Source organism: Neopsephotus bourkii, unplaced genomic scaffold (genome assembly GCF_033783945.1).
Source record: "Neopsephotus bourkii isolate Nb327-2 ecotype Australia unplaced genomic scaffold, CSIRO-AGI_Nbou_v1 NB_1630, whole genome shotgun sequence".
Classification (NCBI taxonomy): Eukaryota; Metazoa; Chordata; class Aves; order Psittaciformes; family Psittacidae; genus Neopsephotus; species Neopsephotus bourkii.
Window position 1 is genome coordinate 11,254,505 of NW_026902105.1, and position 18,616 is coordinate 11,273,120.

General features: G+C 41.8%; 1 protein-coding gene across 1 annotated transcript; it reads right to left on the reverse strand.

Moving 5' to 3' along the window:
• Positions 1 to 1,716: 1,716 nt before the first annotated feature.
• DERL1 (derlin 1) lies at positions 1,717 to 18,570 on the reverse strand. The gene is made up of 8 exons (XM_061373474.1): positions 18,256 to 18,570; positions 16,554 to 16,665; positions 12,739 to 12,803; positions 9,940 to 9,966; positions 7,820 to 7,915; positions 7,097 to 7,149; positions 5,845 to 5,955; positions 1,717 to 4,394 (listed from the first exon to the last, which is right to left on the reverse strand). The coding sequence occupies exons 1-8, from the start codon at positions 18,406 to 18,408 to the stop codon at positions 4,256 to 4,258; spliced, it is 756 nt and encodes a 251-aa protein (XP_061229458.1). The 5' UTR covers positions 18,409 to 18,570; the 3' UTR covers positions 1,717 to 4,255.
• Positions 18,571 to 18,616: the final 46 nt, after the last annotated feature.

Sequence of the window (18,616 nt, forward strand, 5' to 3'; positions counted from 1 at the left end):
TGCAGAGAGACCTGGCCTTCAGAGCTGATGTGAGCTCTAATGGCATTTTGCAAGGGCTTTGTCCTTGAGAGGGAACAAAACAAAAAACCCAAACCATCTGCAGGCACCAGTTAAGGTTTCATCATCACTTTTTCCCCTCCAACATCAAGAAGATTCTACAGAGGCCTTGCCAGCATCCCACAGTTACTGTTCCTTTTATACAGCTTTTGCTCACAAGTGCTGTCATCTCTCCTCCCAGATCATGTTCCAGATGATAAAAGGGTGAGCCACTGCTGTGAACAGAAGTCCTTTCACCAACCGAACTGTGCTTGAAAAATACAAGCAGCTGAAACGTTTTCATCTTTCAAATTCTAAAAAACAGTGTATCACCTTTTAGATGTAAGTACTTCTGCTTAATATGCATGTATTACACATTTAACTGAACAAAATCATGACAATAGACGCAATTTTGAATTCCAGATCATACTGTTACTATCATCCATGGCAAAACACAAATCTAGGGAAGCACAAAACAAGAAAAGCCATTTACTACTACAGGTGAAGAACACCTTCACCAAAATCAGTACTCTGCCATACTACAGCAAGTACAAATTAATCCATCACCCTAAGCCTAGCACGGAACAAGGGAGACTATGAATCATTGTCATTTTATGGATGCAGAAGAGGATTTACAAAGCCATTAAGTGATCTGTTATAGCAGAGGCTTCAGACTGTAAATTAGTGTGTACCTCTCCAGCTCACTACCTTAACCACCAAGGCAAAGCAGCTCCCCCCCCCACCCCCCCCACCCCGATAAGGTACCCAGTGATACATAAACACAGAAGAAATCTTGTATTTCAAACAATATGCATTTCTTCAAATTAAAGCCTCTCAGTTTTCCCAGTGTGACAATTAGATGACAGAATGAAGCAACAGGTTCCATTTCTCATGAAGTCACTGGCAACACCACATTACCAAGTTGAGTTGAGTTGAGCTGTCACCAAGACAGAGCGATAAGAACGAGAGACGAAGCATTTTAGAAGCATTTGATTTCATATTCTTGGCTCTTCTGCTGACTCTCTGCAGTTGGATCAAAATCAAAAGGCACATACATGCCACACTGTTCTGTTTGGTGTACTTAATAAGGACCAAGACTTTCCAGTTCAAGAAGCTCAAGTCCACAATCTCTTTTTGGTGACTCTATGGTATTAAACTGGACAAGGGGAGTCAGATGAACAATGAGTACCTGAAGAGTCATTCAGAGGATGCTCAGTGTGCCTCCAAATCAGCCAAGAGCCTCAAAATGAGTTCTAGCAGCTCTGCGCATCTGGCTGGACAGAGAGAGCATACTGTAGAATACCAAGCTTACGCCAGGAAAAGCGAGTGAGCTCTACCAATCCCACACAGTCTGGAGGTGAGTAGAAGGATGTTTCCTCCCAGGGGACAATAAAGGATGAATAATCAAGTGTACAAAAAAAGCTGTAAAATGTAAAAAGCCCAGGAAGGACACAGACTGCCAAAACTCATGGTGATAAACAGAGACAAAGAAAATGCCTTTACAATTTTGCAACTGATCAGAGAAGACAATGCTCCCACCCCAAAGCAGGTCATTTTCTTGAGTACTTTTCTCAACAGCAGGAGGTGGTGTCACAGTGCAGCTGCCAGGCACTCCCCAGAGACATGAAGATCACAAGGCTTGACTTCAGCTGAAATATGATTTAGCGAAAGAGACAGCAACAGAGATTAAAACTTTAATTTAAAACTTTGCCAACAAAAACTGATTACAAAAAGGGAAATTATCTGTACAAAATAAGAAAAGAGGTACTCATTTAACAAGAGACCATCATTGTCAGCATACACTGGAGGATGAACAGTGCTTCAGTTCAAGTGACAAGGGAGAAGCAAATGAACCAAGCTCATAATATGGAATTCCAAAGTGAATTTTCCATAAACCAATGTAAATTGACCTGAAGCAGCTCAAAAGCTAATCAAGACTTATCAGAAGTCTACTTTCCTTGCAAACCTTTTTCTCTTAATTTAGGGAAGTAGGATGTGCTTGAAAGCAAGAGCCAGAACAGTGCACTGGGACAGGACAATGACTTTTGCCATGCTTCCTCCCACTCAAACCTTCCCTCTGGCCTTCTCTACAAAAGTGTTTTGCAATTTGAGTGTGCCAGGGGTTTAGCTGAGTCACAAACTATTGCATCTTCATGTAACAGTTAGGTTCTGACTCAAAATGAAGACAAATGCTTTGGAGACGAGTGATATTACTATGACTAAAATGACCAGCTGCATCATGACTCCTATATAAATGAAGGTTCTCAAAATTTGTACTTTGAGCACCTAATGACATTGTCAGTCAATAACAGATGAGTATTTACAACACTGTGGAGTCTTCTCTTCTGCCTACATTTTATACAGGGCCAAGAGCATTGTTAAAACTCATCACTGAATGGACAAAAATGGCAGGTGAGTTCTGAACTCCAAGTTTCTGTAAGACCTAAGCACACAATGAGATCATTACCAGCCTTCTACACTTTTTGAGAAGCCAAATCAAAACCTTGAGCTGCTATAAAGAAATGGAGCATGCATTTTTTTTCAGGCAAGCCAGCTAAAAACTTCCAGGCCAACTGCTTGCTTTTCACTCAGTTCCATGCCATATTACATTGACAAGTTCTTAAACCTTCAGAAGCCAGGTTTACTGAAGAAACAAAGCAGTAATAAAAATGTTTTGGCCCAGATTCACTCCACCTACTTACAGATACCTGAGACACCTAAGCTGGGGCAGAACAGCTTTCTGTGCTCTGCCTATCCAGTAAAAAAACCTTGCTAAAGGGAAATTCGGCCAGAGATTTGAATGTCATCCTAGTGAGAGTGCTCTTCTTTCTGCAACTATAAACCAAAAGGTAACCAACTATATTCCAACTCAGAAGTCTTGGTTAAGCTCAGAGTAATTGTGTTCCTGGCTTCAGTGTTGTCATTTATGTGAACCCAAGCCTTACCTTGCTCACTAGTAGCTCACACCTAGGGGAGTTGAGGACAGCTACTTTTAAGAATGCCATGAGACATGCATGAGTCCTCCTTACAGCTGAGAATACTGAGATAAGTAAGAAGTTTGCTCAAGTCCATGCAGTGAGTCAGTAACAACCACACCTTGCAGCCTCCTGGATCTTCACCCTGTGCTCTGCCCATGGAACCCACTATGAGGAAAGCTACTCTGTACAGAATCAATCCCTTTTCCATGTCAAAATGTTTCACCAAAAGTAATGAACAGTGTATGCAATGTCTTATTTGACAATGAAAGAGTCCTGAAGTAAAAAAAACTGTTCTATTGTATCTTGACCCTGGAAAAAATTATTTCCAGCTTTGATTCTTTGATGCCTTAAAGCTTTTAAGAGAAAGTTGAAGATTCAGATAACAAACATAATGCTGCAGTCAGTACCCTTGACATTAACCACAATGATATGTTACATGTTCTAGCTTAAGAGTATTTGTGCTACCCAATTTTGCAATCAAAACAGAAACCCTGAAGCCAAGAATTCACAGATCTTAAGGGAAAAAAACCCAAGCTAGCTAACTTCATTGTGAGCAGAACAAGCCTTATAATATGCCATGAAGAGTTCAGAGATTTCAGTCTTGTTAATATGTTATTGCCATTGCAAATGAAAGCCCTCTTATCCTTAGTCTTGCCCAGCCCATGCTGTAGCAAGTAGGACAGCACAGCAAGAAAAAATACTCCCCTCAAAATACAGCCTAACAATGGAAATGAAACATTAGCACTTGGCTTTATGAATGCAGAAGATATCACTTAAATAATGTTTCCAAAGACCCTGGGACTCCAGTACAGCTATGGAAATAGTCAGCCTCCTAAATTCAGGGGTTAGTTTGAATCATCTGCCTCACACTGGATTCTTACCCTACCAGTCAACAAAGCTTTCAATATACCAGGTGAGACATACCATTAGCTTGTTCCATCCCATCACAGAATAAGATGGCATAATGGATGTCTGTTGTGACACACAGACAATACTGTATAAAGAAGGCTTTTTTTAATGGCAGAATAAAATTGGACACTACTGGCTAACCTGGAGTAAGATCTACATTTTTCCCTTCTGGAGTTTTTTATTTTCTCTTGAACCAGAAACATTCTTTTTTATCAGTTAAATCCAACAGTACTACAGAGAGCTCAGTTCTTAAGCATGCTCTGCACCAGGAAGGGTCGGTTCTACGTCCAATTAAAACTGAAGAGTTGGTGTTTTCAAAGGGCAGGAGTTCTTCACTGGTCACCTAGCCGGAAACCTTGGCCCCAGTTGTGTCTTCCACCACCCTGCTGATCTTCTGCAGCTCTTCTCATGCTAGCAGGTGGGACACCAAACCCTGACACTCCTCCTCTCCTATTTGGCAGCCAGCGATACCTAGGACAAGCCAGAAGAGGAGAGAGTTTGAGAAACAAATATACCTTGGGGGCAAATGACAGGCTACTTTTCCATACATTTCCCTTTAGGTGCTAGACTTCACAATAATACCAGCTTTTCACAGTTTAATTCTTCACAGAATTCTTCGCAAATCTAAGCCCTCAGCACAATGAGGAATGAGAATTGTGGGGAACTTCCATCTCTGAGATATGGTTAGATAGAATAATCCAAACACAAGGGAAAAAACAGAGTGATCTAACATACAGCTTCTGCATTTTGCAAGGGATGCCACCAATGCATAGTCATTTCAGCTCTACAATACACCAAACTCCAGCAAATCCCTTGCTGAATTTGACCACTAAAATCTGCAGCTCACACATAAAACCCAGATTCCTTTATACAAGAAAAATATTCCTGTATAGAAAAAGTTGTTCATTATTGTATTAAATGTATCTTTTTCTTTTTTTTTTTAAACAAAACATTAGAGTGCAAAGGCAGAATTTATGCCTTTGTGGAGATACTTGCAGTACTTCTGCTCCTGCTTCTCAAATACAGAGAAAAGTTAAATACATCTATGAGGAATCAAGAAAATTGCACATCACTAACAAGATTGATGGCAATTTCAGAGCTGTTATTACCTTGAAAGACATTTCAAAAAAGCATTTTATCTTCTAATCTTTATGGAAAATGTGGTTTACCAGAAGGGCTTGAAAACTCAAACATGAAGTTTGCTTACTCACTACAACTTCTACAGAAAGTATAACTGTAATTCAAGTTTGCATCTTCTATAACATAAACTACATGTTTATGTTATAAAAAGGGTTAACTGAGTTGCTATCTAAAGTTTGGTACAGAAGGAGTATTTACAACCCAAAAGGGCAACGGAAGCTACAAACTTCAGCTTCTGATGTAGCACTTAAATGCCAGAAGAGTAAAAAAGCACTTCAGAAACCAAGACAAGCAGCCTCAGTCAAGGTGACTAGTAAGGACTGCAAAACAGAATATGTATTTTAGACCTGAACAAGTCTACAACTGACTCCTACTATTGTTACAGGTTGCTGAACGGGTAGCTACTGTACTGATACATGGACATACAGATTAAAGATCATTGACAGGAGAAAACTGGGGGGTTTACAGTAGTATCTAATGATTATTAGGGAGTTCACTTTACTACAGCTTGACTCGAAAGCGGAACTATGACTTTTACTCTCACTCTTTACAGTGGGTAAAGGACACAAGCCATCCATAGAGGTAACAAAGAACTCTCACATGGGCCATTTACAAGAAACTCAGTATTTTTTGTGACTCAGCAGCACAGTCAATATGACAGTCTGAAGCAGGCTGATTTAGCAAAGTGTATCACACCTTACAATCCCAGCAAATATGTCTGATGAACAATACAGAAAACTTGACCCAAGAAACAGTGAGCTATAGAATAAAGCCAGCTTACAGGAACTGAGGTGTGGACAGAAAATTCCTTCCTCCCAAATCCATTGGATATTTAAACATTAAGAAGAAATATAGATGTCCAACCAGATTTCCTATCAGCTCATTGATGACTCTGCAAGGCAAAAGAAAAAGAACTGTTTCACAAATTGTCTTCTCTGAAAATAAATGAGTGCCCATCTTCTGCCAGTTACTACTGTTCACCTGCCATGGGCATTGCTGAAAATTTCCCTTCCCTCAGCAGTTTACAGCCACTTCTAAAGAACAGCCAACCTTCTGTGCCAACACATCCACAGGCTGTTCCACCCTCCCTTCCAAGCCTTCTCTACAGTCTGCACTGAAAGTGCAATTAAATACTTGTTTACACCAAGGAATTAGACCGTACAGCTATTAGTGTCTCAAATAATAGTCTGTTGAGCTTGAGAAGTTACTGCTGTTTTCACTGGACAACCTGTCTCCTTGCTGTACTGAACTGTTTTGTTCCCAGTTCTGCGAAAACACTGCTGAATGGAGGCCCCTGAGTATCTTCTGTCATGCATAGAAACAGTAGGTATCTAACAGCAAGCAGTTTTCTCAAGTGACAGATGAGTCAGTAGGAGGCACAGCCAGAAAAGGAAATTTGGTTTTGCTGTACCATCTCCTCCTTTTATAAATCAAGCACGTAACTTGTTATTGTCACTAACTGTGTTACAGCGGCACCAAGAGGCCCAAACCAATTGAGGGCACCAATAAGAAAGACCGTGCACAGAGGGGATTTGTGCACCATGGAGTTTAGTCAAAGAAACCCAAGACAGACCAATGAATTCAGCAGGTGCTAATATGGCACTCTACTGCCATTTTTCCTTACTTCACAAGCTGATAAAAACATCATGTTGGGCAAGGCTGTGAGGAAAAGTAGTTACAGCACTATCAGAGTCAAGCTAAATTTGCTTCTAAAACTAGTAATGATGGCTGGTCATACAAGGTGACATCTTTCTTTACTGTCCAGTACTCTTTTAATAAGAAAAAAGCCTAATGCACACATTTCCTAGAAAATAAACCAGATTTTTATTACTTTTCCCTCACCTACATTCTGTAGTTCTCACATGCATCTCTCCTCTTTGCTTTTATCTTAAATGACCACCATGTAACACTAAGCATTGTCAGATTATACAGCTTTAAGCCTCTTATTTTAATATCACTTCTAAATTCAGCAAAAGTTTAATAGCCATAAAAGCTATAATAACTTCAAATTGGCCATATAAATAAATACGTACGATCCACCAATGATATAGTTGAATCCCAAAATAACCCATGGAAGGTAACAGGCCTGAAAAAGAAAGTAATGAAGACAGAGAAGTTGTAAGTACAAGTTAAGTACATAAACCTGCTCAACTTTCCACTGCACTAAGAAGTGTGATTATCACCTCAATGTTGTAGGCATTACACAAACCCGTTTACTACCTTAAGCAGATTCCATCTAACAAGGTAGGATACTCCAAACTAAGCCACCACTAACATTTTCAGACAGGTATCCCTCATTTAAACTTTTTAAGTACATGCCTCTTTTGCACTCTGTGTTCCACAGCACACTTACATCTCAAAGTCCTAACATTTCTGATTTTAAGAAGGTCTGGAAACAGCGATCAAAAGACTTCACTGGAAGATCTGGCAGAAACAGATGAGGTTGCACAGGAACAATTTAAAGTATCAACATTTTGTCACTTTGGTGTCACTATATTCAGCTTTTATCCAGTTGAATATTTATCAGGAATTTTTTCCCCTCTTTTCAGACTGATGAATTTCAGTTGTCAGGACATCTTTCAGTAAAGCCACACTATATGGAAGACCAAGAAATTTCATCTTTGTTGCATCTCAAGGAGTATATAGCTATGTGAAAGCATGGGACATTTTTAATAAGAAAAAATATAAATGTTTTACTCCTCATCTTCATGTGCATCTTCTGGACAGAAACCCTTCCAATATCCTGTCTGACATACCTTAAATCTTGTTCCAAACCAAAACGATACAATCATGTCTCTGTTCAGCTGGGCCCACACATAAAGTACTGACATGATGAGTGGAATCATCAGCAGCTACAATGTCAAAAACAAGGCAAAAAGTTACTATTACTTTCACAGAAGCCTGAGAAACTTAAACAGGTAGCAGAAACTATAAGCTTCAAAATGACTTATAAGCATGATACAACAGCAAAAGCTTTAAAGACTGCCCCAGAATCTCTGCCATCATGTGTCACAGATCTGTTCAAAGATATTGAGAAAGTTAAGCAGAAGAGCCTACTCGGTCATTCTCTTTTGCAAGACTATGCCAAGCAAAGGGCTCCAACTTGCAACACAGTGAAAGAGCAGCTGTGGCAAACTCTGCTCCCAATTGCTTGATAGCATACCTACACCAGAGCCAGCAACGTGCCTGTGCCACAATCCTTTCCATCACAACCCAGGGCGCTAACCCAAACACGCTCATCTGGGGCTAAGCTAATACACCAGATGAAGTCCTACTCCACCAAATTGCCAGCTATGTCCTCCTCAGGGCACCACAGAGGGAAGGTGCATGAGTAAATCACCACTTCAGAGTACTGCAGCCAACCTTGGCAAAGCCACCTTGGAAGAACTTGGGGTTAACCCATGCTCCATGCCAGGAGATGAGACCATTTCAAGTATCTCCTTACTGTGACTATGTATTAGCTGATGGGCTATTTCTAGTGAAACAAATACAAAGCACTATTTAAACTATGCTGATTTCTGAACTGAAGACAGACTGTACCAGCAACATTTCTGTGAGCTGGTTTAATGCTTTGAGCCAGCTGATGTGTTTGGAAGAGAGGTTAAAAGTCATCCCTTCAGGGGTGCCACTATTCAACAGGTTTCATGCTAAAGTCAGCACACGGGCACCAGTCCAGCTTTCTCCACGCCCTACAGTGCACCAACAGCCTGACTCATCACACAAGCACCTTTAGGTCTTTATTTAAACCATTTTTATTTTACTGGAAAAAGAAAGTAATATCTAATTTCTTAAAGTATTACAGATGGAAACAGAGGCCCAGCTATCCTACTCTATCTTCTCACTTTCAAGCAAGCCGCTCAATACAAGGAAAAAACCCTTATTTGGAAGAAAAGCACATCTGCACATAAATCAGCTAATTCTCTTTTAGGCAATACTTTCTATGCAGATATAAAACCATTTTAAGTACATTTATAAAAAATACAAATCAATACAATCACTCTAAAATTCACGCAACACATGGGTGGCTTCAGAATGCTTTTAAAGAATTTTGGGGCATCTTCCCCACAGCAGAAAAGGTTGAAGTGAATTTACGAACAGCCCTTACGAGAGCTCAGTGCTGACTGCAGATGCACAATCACTATTTCTGTCTACCAGGGGAGCCTGAGAAGTGATCTAATAAATTCTAAGATAATTTTGCAGAGAATATTAGAGATATTAGTGCAGGCTTTGAGTGACAGGGACATAATGAGATGAGGAGAGAACAGCAGAGGCAGGCTGAAGACATGCAGTTATCTGATAGTCTGTTGTGTCCAAGAAACACTCCTCCATTTCCCCCTTAATATCTGGGGAGATAAGAACTACCTCACAGAAACTGATTCTTTAGACTAGCATTTTAATCATTCTTGTGAGGATTTTGCACTTCACAGTTCTTATCTGAATCTGAAGCTGCATTTTTCCCCCCAAAAGATCTTCTGTTGCCAAATAAAAGGCACGCTAAATGTAAGACTAATGAACCCAAGAATCATTTTTAGATAAAAAAGTAAGAATGCAGATCCACATTCAACAGAAGAAACAGAGCATAAGTGACATCTTGTGTCCATTTTAGTAAAGGACTGAATGCTTCCTGACTGCACAAAGAGCTAGTATTCACTCTTTGACTCCCAAACTAAGTTTGGGAGTCAGATAAGGCTTGTAATGCCAACTGAGGCTGGCCCAAACTTAAAACCTAACAATACACCCACAGCAGTCCTTTTTGATACAAACTAAACCAGCCCAGCTTAACTATATCCCACAGTTATGTCGATAATGCCCTCTATAAAGTCATTAAGCAGCCAGAAAGTTCCATAAATTATGTAAGAAACTGACCCACACTTACCTGCATGTCCATTGCCAAGCCAGTTATCTACCATTGCACCATTGAGGAAAATGTAGTAAAATCTGACAGACTAGAACAAAAAGCTGCACATACACACTGAACACACATGCAAAAACCTTTAATGTTTAAAACTGTGGAGTATTAAGTAAACCACTGGAAAAAATGCAAAACCTCCAATGATCTACAGATTTACACACTTAGTTTCAGTAACTGCTTTTCAGTAGCTTTTCAAGCTACCTCCTCAAGTCATTACTCCAAGGGCTGAGGGACTGGCCTTTCCTCCCTGATGAAACCAGCTAACTACAAACTCCATCAGTCCATCCATAAAAGCATGTTACAAGTTTAACAGATGGATTCTTTCATTAGTTTTTTTAAAGACTAAAGTGTTGGTTTTCTAACTAAAGAAATATTGGATCATTAAAAAAAATACCAATATATTGACACTGAGTCACAGGGGAAAAAAATAATTTTAAGGCTTTTAATAGTACTCTGCTACCTTGGAACCCAAAGGATCTACTTGCTGTAGTAACTGCTGAGCAGAAACAACTGCTGAAGAATTTTGCTATGATCAGAATGCTTTTAACAGTTCATGAATGCATATAAAATAGCATCAAGCATTTTCCCAGATCATGTTTCCAGGTTGCTCCCTATATCATACAGGGAACAAACAACTGGAAGCTTTTAAATGACCACTTTGAAAGTCAAGTCACAATCAGATTCATGTAATAGCTCACAGGCAACAGCATGCAATCACAATGTAGCTGGTAGTTTTCTTAACATAACTAAATGCATGTTGTTTGCCCGGTTACTGCTGTGGTTCAACAGGACTAGCAGTAGCAGCAATTCCCTCCATACAGTGGCATGCAACTGGAGATAGTTATCTATTGATAATGGCAACAGCATTTCTACAGGCTAGCTCTCCTGGCTCTATCTGGTTCACAACAATGTCACCACTCCCTTTTTTCCACATGCTGTGCCACCACAAATTGCTACAAGGAAGTGACAACAGCACAGAATGGGAGCATCTCCAAGGATGGAGATCCCACAACATCTCTTGACAACCCATGCCAGTGCTGGACTGTCCTTACAGTAAAAACGGTTTTCCTTACATTTAAATGGATTTTTCTGAGCTTCATTTTGTGCTGGTTCTCTCATGTCCCACCACTGAGCACCAGTAAGAGAAGCCTGGTTCCATGTCCTTTACTTCCTCCTGCATTAGGTATTTATTCGCATGGAGTACTGCATCCAGCTCTGGAGTCCTCAGTGCAGGAAAGACATGGACCTGGTCCAGAGGAGGGACACAAAAAGGATCAGCAAGGTGAAACACCTCTCCTATGAGGATAGGCGGAGACAGTTGCGGTTGTTCAGCCTGGAGAAGTCTCCAGGAGCACCTTATTGCAGCCTTTCAATACTTTGAGGGGGCTTATAAGAAAGATGGGGACAGACTTTTTAGCAGTGCCTGTTGCAATAGGACAAGGGGTAATGGCTTCAAACTAACAGAGGGCAGATTCAGGCCAGATATAAGGAAGAAGTTTTTAATGATGAAGGTGGTGAAACACCACCTACAGAGAGGCAGTAGATGCCCCATACTTGGAAACCTTCAAGGCCAGGTTGGATGGAGCTCTGAGCAACCTGATTTAGTTAAAGATGTTCCTGCTTAGTGCAGGGAGTGGGAGGTTTGGACTAACTGACTTCTAGAAGTCCCTTCTAACCCAAAGTACTCTATGGTAAGAAAACCCTGAGCCTCCTGTTCTCCAGACTGCACAACTCCAGAGCTCTCTCAGCTTCTCCTCATGTGACAGATGCTCCAACCCTTTAATCACCTTTGTGACCTTTCACTGGACTCACTCCTGTATGTCCCTGTCTCTCTTGTATTTGGGAACCTGGAGCATGACGCAGCCACCTCCATACATCTCACAATGGCTGAACAGAGAGGAGCAATCACCTCCCTCAAGCTGCTGGCAATGCTTTGCCTAATACAGCCTATGAGGCCAGTGGCCACCTTCGCCACAACAGCACACTGCTGGCTCAGGGTGAACTTGGTGCCCAGGAGGACACCAGGGCCTTTTCTGCCAAGCTGCTTTGCAGACTGTCAGTCCTCCGTCTTTCCTGGTGCCTGAGGCTGTTCCTCCCCAGGGACAGGACAACCTCCCTTTACCAAGCTTCGTGAGATTCTTGACCAACACATTTCTGCAGCCCCAAAAGGTTCCACAACCATCTGATCTGTCAACAACTCCTCCCAGTTTTTGGTATTCAAAATTGAAAAGAAAATTCAGCAAAACTGCAAAGTGAATGGAAAAACTTGTTTTCCAACAGCCCTAAATCACCAAGCCCAGTTTCTTCAGGAAGCTGGCTCAGTGCACTCCTTTGACAAATTCAGCTGACTTGTACCCAGCAGGTAAAAGGGTCTCTCCATAAGCCATCTGAATTTCCAACACAGGGAATAGCAGAGATCAGACCAATTTTCACAGGGCAGCTTAACCACACCAAATTCACTCATGCAGCAACCCCTAGAAGCAGCTAAATGAAGGAACACAGTGAACAACCACAGAATCCCACACAACACAAGCTGAACTTTATGTAAGCAGAACTCTAGACCCCAGATCACATACTTGTATTAGCACATGTATTAATATTCTCCTTGCAAATCACTTGCTACCTTTCCAGAGGTGAAAAACTCACCTGTGAACATTTGCTACATTATAAAACTGTCAGTTGCTAAAACCTGGCCTTTGAACATATTTCAGGCAGAAACAGGAGAACCAAAATATTCTAAGTTGATGATGAGCAGAAGGATACAACAATGCAGATCCAGTTAAACAGCAGCATGAACATGTAATCTGCTGGCCTTCCATCAAAAGCCCCTGTAAATAAAAAGAATTATTAGGAAATACACTGAAATCTTGATAAGAAAATAAGAGGGGTTTTTTTTTACTTTAGGGAGTCTAAGAAAAGCTCAGCTAATAACAGTTGTGCCTTTACATATAGTCTGTGGTTTATCGTTTTTATTTAATTTTAAAAAGCCTTAAAATAGAACAACCTACAGACCAAAAATTAGGATGTTCAGCATACTGTATTAAGTGCACAGTGTTTCTACTTCAAAAAAGAACACACCACACTTCAATTCTGGAGATAAGTGGTTTTAACTTCATAGAATTTCAAAATAGAGTTGGATCCCATCCTTTGTAAGAAGCTGACAGTCAGAAGCACACAATAAATACACTTGCACAGCAAAGGCAGAGACACCACGTTTAACAATAGAGTCATGTGAAAACCAGTCTTTACTTAAGCAAATTGCATCCCCTTTGCATCATCTGCTCAGAGTCAAGAGATACAATAGTTTTCATACTCCAGACAAATTAATGTACATGACAAGGAGGGTACACGTGCAGATCGTTCTGTTCTTTCTTCTAAGCTGAACTGGTCGCTTCATTCCCTATTTCAAGTGTGTGTCAAATTTTTTCACGACAATGGAAATAAAACACACACACAGACAAAAACCAGAGTAACATTCCCTGCAGGTCATACTTCATGAAATTACATTTAGACGCCCAGTTGAGTTTGGGACCTGGCAGAGACAAGGGTTAAACACACACACACACACCCAACAGCTCCTTGCAAACATGAAAATCATAAGCTCTCAGTCTTGCAAACTGTAGCAAAGGGCAGCCATGGACCTCAGCATCCGAGCAAGACTCCTACCAACTACCACATAGCCCCCCACAGACAAGGAAAGCCTGAGAAAACCACTGAAAACAGACCTAAAGCACTCAGTGGCAAACTCAGCACACTACAAATAAGCTGAATTATGTGCTAATAATAAAATGTTAGCACTGTTTGACTTTCTACAGGTATTTCACATGTCTCCCAAAAATGAAAGAAAGAAAAAAAAAAATCTATTAGCTTTCTGGAATAACTACAGGAACTCAGCCTATGGAAACCAAAATTCATATTTTAGTCATTTTATTATTTAAGTTCAGCCATGTAAGTTACATGACAAGAGAAAAAAAAATCAAAACACTCAAAACATTTCAAAACTATTGGTTGAAAAGTTTTAAAGTTGGAGAACTACATAAACTGGAAGTTTTTCCTTACCATTGCCATGCAACAAATAGAAACAAATAAAAAGGAAGCTGACTAACCCTATAGATACTCAGCACAGGAATTCCTCCAGAATAGGAAGAAATCAAAGCAAATGTTATCCCCTTAAAGTTTATCACTTCTCATTACCTAGCAGATTACTAAAAATAATATTGGACAAACTATTGAAGTTGACTTCCCAATATTTTTATAAGAAGACTGAGCTATACACTGCCAAAAAGCTGAGCACAAGGGCAAGGTGAGCTCTAGCCCACTAAGTCCTTCAATAAGGCCCAGGGTATAATCCAGTCATCAGGGACAAGCTGCAGACTCATAACCTCATCATCCATACTGCTGGGGAGTGAGCTGCATATTCTGCTTTCCCTGTTGATATTTGTTATGTTCTGCTCCAACAGAAACAAAACAAAACCCCATCAAGCTCCTTTTCCTCAGGAAGCTCCAGGTCAGCCTGTTCAGAAAGCACAAGCACAATACAAAACCATATGGGTATTTTTGACAGCTAAATTTGAAGCTAGCATGCAACACCAGTGTATGCTCAAAAACCACGTGCAACCCTGAAAATAGAAGCTTCACTTCCTCAGTTTCACAGACAAAAGAAGGCATAGACCCATAGATCCATGCTGATTTCCACCTGTGAACATATTATCAGCAATTTATACATCACCCACTCTCAAAAGGATTCAAGCCTTTTTTTAGAGGGGAGGACTGATCTAATCAAGAACTTCATTTATACACAGAAAAATGACTATAATATAAAAGAAATGCATTGATCCAAACAACAACACAGCTGACTTCCCAAAATCCAGATGCATTGTACAGCAGGAATGTCAATTTACTGCTGAAAGAACTAACTTCCTTTCATAAGACTTCTGCCACAGCACAGACAACCAGAGCATTTTGTAAGTATATGTACAAGCAGTGATGTCTTACAATTTGCATATATTAATTCGGAACTCTTACTACACATAGCTTTGCACAGTAGTTGCCAGCATCCTCATGTGTTCACAATACACTGCAGAAATGGAGGAACTGTTTCTAACTATTAAACTACTACTTACTTTAACTGAGAAAACAACCAAATATAATATGACCCCACTCCTCTCTATCACTGTTAGTATTACAGCTTACATGGGATTCTACAATGCTGTCTGGATGACAGGCTTAGCAGGGATCTCTTCTCTAATGTGGGACTTTCCAAACATCAGCATGCAATGCATTTCCACTTACACCATCAGTTCTAAAACACCATTAGAACTACAGTGAAATTCTTGCTCATCAAGGCTTTCAGGAGGAGCTTGGTTTTGCAAGTAATTTAGTGATTTACTTCCACTGAAAAGATTTCTCTCTAGCTTTAATGAACTGTGCAATGCAAAATGAAACCAGTTTTAAAGCTACCTTGTAACAACAATCCCCTTTTTTAAATGATCCATTACCTGGTCTCCTTTCTTCCACTGTTAATTTTTCCCCCTAACTGAAAATCCATCTTGTTCCTTAGCTTTTTCACATTTCTGTTTGACAGAGCGTACATGTAACACACAGAATAACACAGCTAAGCATCCGTTTTAAAAGAAAAAGCTGACATTGATATTTTCTCAAGATGGATAAATCCATTGTTATATATGCTTTGTCATTCTTCTCTGTTAAAGGACATCAGTCACAAGAAAACAAGAGGCAATGTCACCTTTTAATCTCCCTCACCCATTTCCTGAAATCCAAGAACAAAAAGGACCAGGCCCTCCTATTGAAGCTTTGTGCAGTTCTGGTGTCCTCAACATAAAGAGGACATGGAACTGTTGGAGCAAGGCCATAGGAGGCCACAAAGATTATCAGGGGCTGGAGCACCTGCCGTACAAAGACAGGCTGAGAAAGTCGAGGCTGTTCAGCCTGGAGTAGAGAAGGCTGCATGAAGACCTCATAGGAGCCTTTCAGTATCTGAAGGGGGCCTACAAGGGTGCTGGAGAGGTACTCTTCATAAGTGACTGTAGCAACAGAACAAGGGGTAATGGGTTTAAACTCAAACAGGGGAAGATCACGTTAAATAAGGAAGGAGTTCTTTACTGTGAGGGTGGTGAGGCACTGGAATGAGTTGCCCAGGGAAGTTGTGAATGCTCCATCCCTGTCAGTGTTCAAGGCCAGGTTGAACAAAGCCTTGGGTGAGATGGTCTAATCTGAGGAATCCCTGCCCATGGCAGGGGGGTTGGAACTAGATGATCTTTAGGTCCTTTGCAACCCAAACCATCCTATCATTCTAGGAGTATCAAGTTCAGATCCTAAATGAACAGGCTCCCAGGCAAAGGGAAGGAGTCAGTCACAGAAAAACCATTTCAGAGCAGTTTCCCATTGACCAACATAAGCGGGCACAGAGATGCGTCACCTTTTTCATGATTCTACCCGAATCAGCCACAACGCCATCACCACAAACATTCCCAACAGAAGCTCTATCTGATAGTGCTTAGTCTCTATCAACTCCAGGCAGAGTTCACCATGTGCATACAATTTAACAGATAACATACCTGTTTCTAATCGTGATGAATATTGATACAAGAAATACAAATTCACCAAGTACAGAAATCCTGTTCCAGGTCCCACTGGGAAGAAGAAAGTTGCAGTTATCGGCCGCCAGATCTGTCCAGATCAAAACAGAAAGATGTATTTATATATTGTAGAATGAACACATACGCATAGCTTTCTTGCTCTCATTCGCTATCAATTACTTGGAAGATTAAGGAGGAGATTAAAATAGCCCAAGTATCAATTATTGCTGCTTCAGCAGCTTTTACAGCTGGCGTTTTGTTTTGTTGATTTGGGCTTTTTAAAATCTGACAAGCAAAGCTATAAAGACACAACTTCCCAGATTGCTTCCATCACATCTTCAGTATTGAGTCTATTGCAGTGGAAAAGGGATAGGCTTGCAAGGATGCTATCCTGTTTTAAAAGCACCCATGCAGAAGCCATCCTTACCTGTTGAACACAGGCCAGGAATCCACACAATAGCCTTTAGTGCTCCATTCCAGACAGCACACACTGCTCTGAGTGTGTTGCACCTCCTTTAGAAAGTCTCCCAGCTACCAATACCGGGCACAGCAAACTGCATGGCAGCATGCAGCAAGGGCAGAACACGTCTGGCCATTTATGACTGAGTTTTTTAAGCAGCAGCACCTCCAAATAGAGCACTGGGATCCTCACAGTTTCAGAAGGAATAAATTTTGGGGACAGTATGTGAAACTAACTACAGATAGAGCTATTTTTTTTTCCCACTCAGCCTTTTTCACTGAAGATATAGTGAATGCATGTATTTTTAAAGGTTGGAATCTTTTATCTTCCTTCACTTTCATTTTCAGTCCATCCAATGGGTGCTCTCCCCCTACACTCCCGCAAACCAGAACACTGCACCTGTAAACTCTCAGTGTGAGAAAAAAGACTATAATCAGATTGCAACTACTTTTGATACTGCTAACACACCCAAAAACACTGCACATCTGAAACCTCAGGACTTCAGCTGTTAGTTTATGTCAGCCATAGCTAGGCACAGAAGCCGACAACCCCAAACACACAAGCATTTTCAAAATCCCAGCAAGAAGCTGCAAAAGATGCTCTTCTTTAGCCTTGCCTCAGTAGCATCAGAGCAACTGGTTTGGGACCGTTGCACATCTGCCTGTAACCCTTGACGTCAAACTCACAATCACACAGCAGAAGCTGGGCAAGTCACCTGAAGTCACAACCACAGGTTTTATGATTGGAGAGTGCCTTGGCACAACCACCAGTGCCAGCCAAAACAATGGCCCCAAAAACCATAGGAGAAAAAACACACTAGATTGAGACGAAAGACAAACTACAGGACCCCTGAGGGGCCCCAGCCCTTCTTTCTGCCCCCCAGGGTCCCGGGCAGGGCCAGGCATCACCGTCTATCACCTTGGTGTGGGGCCCGGGGCCTGGAGAGGCAGACAACAGCTAAACCCGGGGCTCAGCCGTAAGGCCTTATGTAGGTTATGCAGGAACCCGTGTTCCCGCTGGAGGTGATCGCGGTGACTCTAACGGGCTGCTGGGTGGGTGATTCCGCCCGGGGCGGCAGCGAAAGGGCCGGGGCCCAGCCCCCGCCGCAACCCTGGCCAGGCCGCTTACTACAACCCCCAGAATGCCCAGCGCGCCCTGGACAGAGCTCCCTCCCGGCTCAGGCTCCGCGGGGCACACCGGGAGCTGTAGTGCGGCCCGTACCTGGAAACGGTTGATGAAGGCGTCGGACCAGAGGAAGAGGTAGACGGGGCTGACGAGGCCCAGTTTGCCGATGAGCGGCACCGCGATGGAGCCGGCAAACCAATAGCGGGTGATCAGCGGGATGCTCCGGAACCAGTCCCCCAGGTCCGACATGTCGCTGCCGTTGTCACCGCCGCCGCCGCAGCCTCGCGACGAACCGACCGCTGAGGGAAGGGAGAGGCGAGGATCCGTCAGCGCTGCTCCCGCCGCCGCCCCAGGCAGGGAGGGAGGGAAGTCCTGCGCCAGACGTGGCGCAGCCGCATTCAGCGAAACCACCACCACCACTTCCGGCCCTACCCCTCGGCGGTCTGGGCAACTGCAG

Bases quoted from the DNA above. Each gene is read 5' to 3' on its own strand.
- DERL1 (XM_061373474.1), bottom strand. From the start codon at position 18,408: ATGTCGGACCTGGGGGACTGGTTCCGGAGCATCCCGCTGATCACCCGC. The intron at 9,967-12,738 runs GTATCCTTCTGC...GTGCAATGGTAG, and splicing joins TTAACTGGATCTGCATTGTT to ATAACTGGCTTGGCAATGGA. The intron at 7,150-7,819 runs GTATGTCAGACA...TTTCTTTTTCAG, and splicing joins GGTTTGGAACAAGATTTAAG to GCCTGTTACCTTCCATGGGT.